This window comes from Octodon degus, unplaced genomic scaffold (assembly GCF_000260255.1).
Source record: "Octodon degus isolate 3935 unplaced genomic scaffold, OctDeg1.0 scaffold00249, whole genome shotgun sequence".
NCBI classification, from domain to species: Eukaryota; Metazoa; Chordata; class Mammalia; order Rodentia; family Octodontidae; genus Octodon; species Octodon degus.
This window is the reverse complement of record NW_004524825.1, coordinates 1,895,942-1,905,826: the sequence shown is the minus strand read 5'-3', so window position 1 is coordinate 1,905,826 and position 9,885 is coordinate 1,895,942. Positions and strand designations below refer to the sequence as shown.

General features: G+C 46.6%; 1 protein-coding gene across 4 annotated transcripts in view; it reads left to right on the top strand.

Annotated features, from left to right (window-relative positions):
• The first annotated feature begins 6 nt into the window (after positions 1–6).
• The window catches only part of Mtmr1 (myotubularin related protein 1), an 86,371-nt gene continuing 76,492 nt past the window's right edge, over positions 7–9,885 (top strand). For 3 of the 4 annotated variants that reach the window (XM_023706277.1, XM_004646007.1, XM_023706278.1), the window contains exons 1-2: positions 7–87; positions 4,629–4,734. In XM_023706277.1, coding sequence (XP_023562045.1) covers positions 71–87; positions 4,629–4,734 — 123 coding nt within the window. In that variant the 5' untranslated portion in view covers positions 7–70. Of the gene's footprint in view, positions 88–374; positions 450–4,628; positions 4,735–9,885 lie in introns of those variants that run through there. The other variant, XM_023706279.1, reaches the window with a different exon arrangement.

The following is a 9,885-nucleotide window of genomic DNA, read 5'->3' as shown; positions in this document are numbered from 1 at the left end:
GGGGCCGGCGGGCAGCAGGAGGCCTCCTCGGGCGGCGGGCAGCGCCGTCGCCGGCTCCCGGCAGCCCAGCATGGAGACCCTGGACAGGTAAGCAGGGCCGGGGCCGCGACGGCTTCTGCGGCCCGGCTCGGGGCCCCGCCCGCCCCATCTCCCACTTCCCAGCCCGCGCCGCCCTCGGATCTGCCGGACTGTGCACCTGACTCCCTTCCGCCTCGGTGCAGCTGTCAGACCGCTTCGGGGCCGCCGCCTCCTGCTCCTCGGCGGCTCCTCGGACCTGCCCCGTAGGGCAGCTTCACCTGGGCTCTTCAGCGTGGCCCTAAGACCACGTCCCGCTAGCGCTGCTTGAGGGTGTTTGGGGACGGGAGCGGGGCGGCGACGGGGGACTGGATCCCGGACCCCGTGGCAGTGGGAGCCGCAGCAGATGGAGGCCGGATGCCCTGATGGAAAAGGTCAGGATGAAAAACTTTGAGACTGCCCGGGAGGCAAGAGTACAGAACCGTTTACTTTGAGTTCTGCACGCTTTGACGGGAGGCTTCATTGTGCTCTTGAACCCCTGAGCCCACCGCTTGACACAGTTAGCAGAACTGAAGAAGTCAGAAGCCTGAAACAGCTCTCTGGCCAGGAAGGTGCACCCACCCGCCTTCTGAGGACAACTCGCATCCTCGCCACTTCCCCAAAGGTGGAGCACATTGAGGCAGCAGGCACTGCCGAGATGCAGCTCAGGGGTGTCAGATGTCCAATCCTGCCTATCTTAGTCACACCAGTGTGCTGAAGTTTTTTGAGTTTCCAAAGGCACAGGAACAAGAAACACGCCCTGGCTTTCCCAGCGTGTGTAATCACAGTGTGTTTTAGTAGTTATCTCCTGGGAAGCCAGCACTTGCGACAGTGAGGACTACTCTCTTCTGTAGATACTCAGCATTATGGAGGCCTTGACAAATCAGAGCATATAAGATGGCTTGGCTCTCTGCTTCCCGTTTTGGAGTGGATACAAATTAAGCCAACAACTGAAGTTGGTTGTGTTAAGTGCTACACTAGAGGTGAACAGTTTACTTGGGATGGGGTGTGCGGCTGAATCATCTGAGAAGCTGGAAAAAGCCCTGAATATAGCTCCCCAAGATATGTCCCATATTCTGATTGCCTTTTACTTTTGAAGAGCTACAAGTGGCCCCACTCCCAGGATACTCATTCAAGAGGTTCAGGGGAGAGCCAAGGACTGGGAGTGATCATTGGGTTGTGAGTCCGGGGAGCCAGGGTACTTGATGTATTTGTGGTGGTGGGAGTGCAGGGAGTGCAGGGAGCCAAGAGCCTGTGAAGAAGCTTGACATTTGAACTGAATGATGAAAAATGAGTAGAAGTTAGGGGGCTTGGACAGCCCTGAGGGCACAATATGCTGAGCCATGGGTGCTCTAGGGGAGCAATAAGAGGGGAGGGAGGCCTGGTATCTGCGGGCCGACCGCTGCCCTGGGGAATTGGGCCATTACCCCCTTGGCGGGGACTTCTCAGGGTGTGGCTCTGCGTAAAACCCTCTCCATGGCTGCCCTGGGCCCCACCCTAAATCTGGTCCTTCCACCTCTGCGTTGACAGAGCCCAGAAATCTGCATATTTTCCCTCCTTAGCTACCAGCAGGGTGGGTCCTACAGGCTGCTTTGCCCAGGCTAATCCTGGTTAACCCGTTGAGTCAGTGTGGCTATTAGCGACATCAGCCTTCAGTGCTCCTTCAGTATTCTGGTTTGGATGAGAAAGGATATGGTTGCCCCCACTCTGATCCCATGGAAGGCTTTCAGTCAGGCACCTTTCTGGAACCATTGCTGTACAGGAGTGTGGCAGACGCACCCGAGGTGGAGAGTGTGGTCAGCAGGCAATCGCAGGGCTTCATCACACTGGCGTTTGTTTAGCAAATATGAGTGCCCACTCTACGGCAGGCATGGGCTGCACTGAGCCCGAGAGCGCAGCAGGGAGCAGACACAAACCTCTGATTTTGGAGAGTGTGTTTCATGGCAGAAGACAGAAAACAAGTGCTGTGTGTTGTCTGGTGGATGATGATAAGTGCCAGGGGCAAACCAGGTGAAGTGGAAAGCGGATAGGAGGTGTTGGGTATGTGCCTCGGGAGGCTGTTGCAAGTTTGGGTAGGATGAGGGGAGAAGCCTGAGGAAAGTGACAGTTGACAGTTGATGAATGAATGCCCTGAAGGAGGTGAGGGATCGAGGCATGCAGAGATAGATGGGAGGGGGAATAGGGTTCCAGGCAGAGGCCTGGGCCAAGGCCCTGGCGCGGGAAGGTGTCAGGGCTAGGGATGGAGAGTGTCGGCAGTGAGGAGGCACTAAGGATGCGGTGAAGTTAGAGAGGTCAAGGACACGGCTGATGGAAGCCTTGAGGCCAAAGGGAGCCATTGAGGACTCTGGGGTAGAGAAGTGACGTAATCTGGTAATGGTTCTCATGGCACTGTATGCATGCGCAGCAGAGGCTACTATGGTAGGCCAAGGGAGAAAAGGATGGCTTAGCCTAGAAAGATGGAGTGGAGGAAAAGATACGTGGTCAGATTCCAGACAGAATTGGAAGAAGACCTGCAGGGTCAAGGCAACAAGGTTTACTGAAGCTTAGTCATGGGTGTGAAAGAGGAAGCAAGGAGGATTCCAAGATCCGCAGCTGTGGGAAAGGGTGTTGCTGAGGTGGTCAGGTCTCTAAGCAGAGCAGAGTTACGAAATAGGCTTTGGCATATCAGTTGTGAGCTGCTATTGTATGTCCCTAGGCAGCTGTCAAAGGGCTGGTTCAGGGTGGAGGGTCCCAGCTGGAGACCCAACTCTTGGAGGGGGGTGATAGGGCAGGCAGGAGGGCCCAGCCTGGGAACACTCAGCTGTGAGGGCTATGGGCCTAGGGTCCGGGAGGATCCAGCTTAGAGAAGCAGAGCTGGACACCTCTGGCCGGCAAGTGGTTATTGATGCCCAGGAGTGCAGAGGGCACATGCACAGGCCAAAGAGAAGGGAGACAGGTCAGGGGCCTGTGGTCTCCATCCCACTTGTGCCATATGCCCCGGCTCCTGTATGCCCTTTGCTTTGCAGTGGACCTGGCTCTGCAGGTGCGGCATGGCATGCCTACAGAGCTGAGGGCCCCTCACCCCACTTTCCGGTACTCTGACTCCCTGTGGTCCTGTGAGAACATGTGGCTGGTAACAAAAGCAAGACCCCAATCCAGCCCTCGGGTCTGCGCACTCACAGTACCACCTTGTGTAAACAACACCGGCCAGGACACCTCTAGTTGCAAGCAGTGACAAAAATCACTCAGTTGAGCTGAAGCCACAGAGATGTCTTGGTTGCTGTAACAGCCCCAGATGGGGAGAGATGGCCACAGGCACTGCTGGGGCCAGGGATACGACCGCATTGTCAGGACTTGCCATCTCTTGATCTCTCTGCCCTGGCTGGGTGTTTTTTGTTGTTGTTTTTGTTTTGTTTCTGATACATGGTCTTATGCTGCAGTTCAGGCTGGCCTTGAGGTCACTTTGTAGCCCAGGCTGGTCTCGAACTTGCAAGGATCCTCCTCCCTCAGTCTCCCGAGTGCTGGTCCGTCCTGGCTTTTTACCTCTGCAGGTCTTCAAGGGGGTAGGTGGGATTGGTTGCAGTAACTCTGGGAGGTGCACGCAGCTCAGGGTAGAGAACACACCTGGGACCTACTAGCCTGGGAAACTCAACTGCCAGTGGGAGTGGGCTCGGGAGGAGGAAGGGATTAGCTCATAAAATCCCACCAGAGCCACAGAGATACAGTTCCCAAAGGAGAGCGTGGTATCCTTATCAGAAGAGCAGAGGGAGTAGCAGCTTCCTCTGGGTCAGAGGTCACTGAGGCCAGGCAACACTGTGTGTGAGAATGCTTGGAATACTTCCGAGCACTGTGAAAGCGGAAGGCACCATGGCTGTGTGCTGCGTGCTTTCAGAGAAGCAGGTCCCAGCTCCAGCAAGCTGGCTTTAGCTCAATTATCCGGGGACTCTGGGCCGTCACCTCTGTGCCTCTGTTTCTCATCTCAAGACACACTGACCAGTCCCTGATCCGCCTTCTTGTCACACCACAGTTACCTTTCCTGAGTTGTCAAAGCATTCGCAAAAATGGAGGTGGCATTTTACTATACACAAATGCCATTTTCGTCCTCTGTTCTTCATAAAGTTGCAGTCAGGTTTGCTCCATGAAGAATCCAGTTCACTCAAAAGTACACTATATCCTAGATTTCAAATGCAAGCCTGAGATTGATTGAATGCTTGGAAATTATACTATAAAATGAATGTTGCACATTAGAATGAATTTTCTATTAAGAGCCCTCCATATAATTGTAATAGGATAAATTTCCATTAAATATTAGAGAAAAACATGCTTAACTAACACCTAGAACCTTTACACTTTAGTCTGCTGAGCTATACTGCCTGCCCTGGAACCTTTCAACTTTAAGAAATACATTGAACCAGGGATCTAATCTTCCTCATTTTCAGTCAGGATTTCTGTTTTTATATTAAATATAAAGCGAACCAAATAGTTTAGTACAAGTTCATGCATCTAATAAAATGTATATATTCCAATTCAGTTCTCCTTTTTCTCACCAGGAGTTTATGTTTTTAAAAATGTGTTAATTACAGTATTTCTTTTAGTCCTACAGGGTCACATGTTGAGTGGTGTAAACAGCTCATAGCTGCTACAATTTCTAGTCAGATTTCAGGTTCAGTGACATCAGAGAATGTGTCCAGAGAGTACAAGGTAAGCAACCTTGAGCGTTTCATTCCTTTTCAGTACATTAAGCAGCCAAGAGGCTTTGCAGTTACTCAGGGGAGCTTTTGGCCCATCAGTGCTTAACTGCTATTTGCTTGCGAAAGGAAACATTGTTTGATCTGAAATTTAGAATAGAACTTTAACCAGTACCTAGTATATATGGCCATGGTTTTATAGTTGAAAGAAAAAACCTGTCTTTAGATTATGATCATTCTTTAAAATTCAAGTTCCATTTTATTGTAAGAAATACATAGCTGAATAGGCTGTTGTGTGCCTATAATCCCAGCTGCTTGAGGAGCTAAAGCAGGAGGATCTTGAGTTCCAGGCCAGCCTGAGCAACACAATGAAATACAGTGAAAAAAAAAAAATAAGAAACATGTATTTTCTTTTTTAGTATTCCGTGTTTCAGAAAGAAGAAATCTTGATGTCCAGTATCTCTAACTTCACAGTTTGTTTTTGGGTTTAGGCCTTGCCTGTGAGTATTCAGAATGATCACATGATACTAGAAGGTAGAAGCACTTGAAGAACTTAAGAATATTGTATAGGTAGCCACGTTTTTTCATCTTTACTGGAGTGAAAAATATCTTGCTTATTTTAAACATTGTATTCTTGCTTATTTTAAAGTTAAGAGTGGGGCTGGGGAGATAGTTCACAGGCAAAAGTGCCTGCCTGGCAAGTGCAAGGTCCTGAATTGAATCTCTGGCGCCACATGCTGGGCTGGCCCCCGAACCAGGTGTGCTGGCGCATGCCTGTAATCTCAGCCCTGGGGAGGCTGAGATAGGAGGATCGCTATGAGTCTGAATGTAGTGAGACCCTGTACCATCAAAAAAGATTACTAAAGTTAAGAGTGGCTGGGTGAGGTGGCATACACCTATAATCCCAGCTCTTGGGAGGCTTGAGGCAGGAGGATCTCTGTGAGTTTGAGGCCAGCATGCGTTACAAAGGGAGCTCAAAGCCAGCCTGAACTGCATAGTGAAACCCTGTCTCAAAAAAGACAAAATAAAGATGAAAGTGATACGGTCCTAGTTGCTGGCGACTGCTACTCTTGTACTCACCACTGGTTTCCCAGCACAGTCCAGGAATATAGGTACTCACCACTTGCTTGTTGCTTCGGTTACTAAACAAGCAAACAATCCCTTGCTCCATCGTTGTTCAGGCTAAAGACTGACTGTGTGCGACTGTTCATAGACTATTACAGGTACACTAACTGAAGCCTTGTTTACATTTCAGTTACGGTGTCTGCTTGAGTGGAGGTTCCAGTTTTTCATAGGTATTTCTGTCTGTGAGGATGAGACGACTGATTTTTATAGGCGTGTGTGGAACACTTTTGGTATCCTGGACTACTATCACTTCACAGTTTCTGGAATCCTGATCCTTGGCAGACATTAAATCTCACAAACAGCTCAAGAGCGGCTATGAAGGTCCTAATTAATTCTCCAGAGCTACTCCTTTATGGAGCGGTTTTTATTTCAGTTCCTCCTCAGCAACTAACGGAGTCAGCACAGAAACTGACTCAAGAGGCGGAGAGGCTGTGCCGCTGAGATTTGGCTGCCGAGCTGTCCCTTGCTTCTCCAACCAGCAGATGCTGTGGATTATGCCTGCCACAGGCACGCACAGCTGACAGTGAGTGGGAACTGGATCAGCCGCCCACTAGAAGAGTGGCCCCTGGCCCCTGGCTCTTAGATTCGCCTGCAGAGAAGCAACTGGGACTCCTGGGCGTCACACCATGTCCTGGCAAACACTACCCACTGGGAGAAGGATTTGCTGCATCACAGGTGCCTGGGTGGCCTGCCACTTGTCCTGATTGTCCCTTTGCTCCCAGTTCCCTGAGTACCTGCCCTATGAAGGGGAGACTCAGGGACACGGAGGCGTTGAAACTAGCTCCGAGCCCTTGGGCTGATCATCCTCATGGACATCTGTGGGGGCACCATGATGTTTTCATTATGGATGGGTAGCTCTGAGTGTTGTGGCTTCTGGGGGAGACTGCGTGCTGCCTGTGTGTCTAACCTTTACAGCAACAGAGCAGACTCAGCCTGTACTGTAAGGTGAGGCAGCCGCGTGTCACCTCTCGGTCCATTTACAAATTGTGGGTAGCAGAATTAGCTCATGTAAGAATGGTTCAGCAGACAGTATTCAGAAACAGTAAGGCTTTTCTTTATTTTGGAAGTTAAACTTGAAGTCCCTACATTGGTAGTAGCTAAAACCTTTGAAGAGGAATTATAGGAGGGCATGTTTTATAACTGTCTTTGTTTTATTTTCTCTGTAACCAAATCTGCAAAGTTGGCATTGAGTTTATAATTTGTGAGTTATTATGCTTTCTTCAAAGAAAGGGATTTTCTTTGATATTGAAAATATGCCAAATATAGTGACATAAGTCTGTAATCCCACCTACACCAGACGGCAGGAGGATCACAGGTTTGAGGCCAGTCTGAACAACTTAGACCCTGTCTCAAAATAAAATTGAAAAAGGACTATGTCTCTCCATGATAGAGCAGTTGCTTAGCATGTGTGAGGCCTGGGGTTTAAAAATAAGTGAATAGATACATAGATGATAGATAGATAATGTTTCTAAATCACAAGAATAGTTGTGCATGCTCCTTGTAAATAATACAGATGAGCCTCCAAGACCTTTGCTGGCAGGTTAGCCATTGCATGAGTTTGGCCCCAAAGGTGCAAGCATTAGTTGTTAATGATAGAAACTATCTAGTACATAACTATGTCTTATCTGAAGTGCACATTGAGCTTGGAGGTTATATTATTATAAGTTAACCTCAAATGGGATAGTAAATGGGAACCGATACTAATATGGAACATATCACTTGCATTTTACTTGAAATTCTTGTTGTCTTGTGAGCCGCTGGCTGCTGAGAGTAGACTCATGTCATCACCATCAATTCTCTAGCACACTAGAGGCTCATTGGATTTATATTTTTTGACACGTCATCCACTTAACCCGTAAAATCACCCAATGATGTGGTTATTGCTGTAGTCATCATTTATCAGATGAGGAAACTGAGACCCTTAATAAATTGCTTAGGATTAGACAGTTACACTTGGGATTGGAACCCAGATCACCCTATTGAAAAACTAGAGTAATTTTAAATGTTGTGCCCCCATCTACTGTTTTTGAAAATGTATCTTACTGTACCAGTGCTTCCTGGACTGCCTCTTAAAATGGCAATTTCTTGGCCCTTATTCATCTTAGCCAATCATAATATCTGAGGAAAGGTAATTATTGTCTCATATATTTCTTGTGAAAACCTGAAAACCTAGGCTTCCTAAGTTCGTGTCTGTTTAAATTGGTGATGGGACCAAACATGTGGTTCATTACTATAAACCTGAATAATAAGCATCTCATGTTAGGTATTAAGAACAGTTATTTGTTCTTTATTTGCATCATGTTATCACTCAAGATCAGATTAGTGTGGTCATAATATCACTAATACCATATAAGACAAGTGTATATGGAATGACCATGGACATGTTCTAATAGGATTTATTTATTTTGAGACAGGGTCTTGCTGTGTAGTTCAGGCTGGCCTTGAACTTGCGGTGATTCTGCTAGAGTTATGTGATGACAAGCCACTAGGCCTGGCAATAGTTGTGTCATTATTTTATTTAGCATATCAAGCATGTGATTTAATAGATATTGCTTAGAGTAAACTAAGTATGCAAAAGGAGTACATTTTAATTCAGTATAAAGACATTAATATTAGTACAAGTGATATTCAGATATAACAGGCCAAACTTGTGGAAGTAGTATTGTGAAATGAAAGATGTTTGGGAAACACCCACCTGAAAGAGTAGATAGTTATTATGTTGAATTATAGGTCAACTAAATTAATAAATGAATTCTTTAATACCAAGTCATCCTGATGAATTGTTGAATAATTAAGACTACTAAGAGGAATGTAATAAAATGTTTGTTTTCCTTACCTCCCCAACTGTTATCTCAGTTGGTTTCATTTGCACTAGGCTAACAAACAGTTAGAAAAAAGTCTCCCTCAAATTGGTCCAGAAAAATATTAGGAACAAGATGTTAAGGTAATCATCCACAGACTAGGTAAAGTAATATAATTCCAAATTATAATGACACATTTCTAGGAACTACTAATAGAAATAACACAGCTGATCACAGTTTCCATTGTTTGGAAAGTAGAGCAAGGCCAGGAAGAGGCAGCCTGATAGGATGGTACCAACAGTACTGGTTGGCTTCATGACCTTGTGTAATCTCTGTGGACAGTTTCCTTGTCTATAAGGATAAAAGGGTTTGGGTTAGATTATAAGTTTCTAAATGTCTTTGTTTCTAGTAGATTCTTAAGTTATGTTTGCCATAGGATCTAGTTCTCATTTCTCTGGCTCTATCATTGTTGTCATCATCTCTCTGTTCCTCTCCTCCCCTGTCCTCCCATGTACTTACAATCACTGGATCTTTTCTCTAAACATTCTCAAGAAAAAGGACAAAACAGATCTAAGAGCTACACAAAGTGTGACCATTAAACAAGATAGTATAGTAATTAAATTCTGGTTCCTAAGAAAAACATTCCAGGAGAGTTTTGGAGGGAAGTGTTGATAAGGAGGTTACCTCCTCCAGTGCACTGCACCTGGAAGCCTTGAGGGGCACAGTATTGAGACACCTTTTCTCTTCTTAGCTGGAGAGATTTCTGTGGAAGTCTAGCTGGCAATCGCGACTTTTGCTTCTGTTCAGCAGTAACAAAGAACTCTCTACCTTCTGATGTCACTGGAGGCTGAGTCGAGACTTCTACCCTAGCCGGCAATAATAAAACACTGTCAGAGAAAGCCAGTGAAAAAAGAAAGTTTAAATAAGACCCACAGTCTCAGATATAATCCCCAAAATGTCCGTATTTCAATTTAAAGGCACTTGACATACCATGAATGAAGAGCTCATACTGGGTGAAAAATAGAATCAGTGGCGCTGGGGATGTAGCTCAGTGGCAGACTGCGTGCCCAGCGTACTCAAGGCCATGGACTCTATCCTCAGCATGCACACACGCACATGCACACACACATACAACAAGTGCCAAAACTGTGGAAGAAATATTAGAATTATGTGCAGAAGATTTTAAAGAAGGTATCAGTTATCAGTTATTTCAAATATGCTTGAAATAATGAAAAATA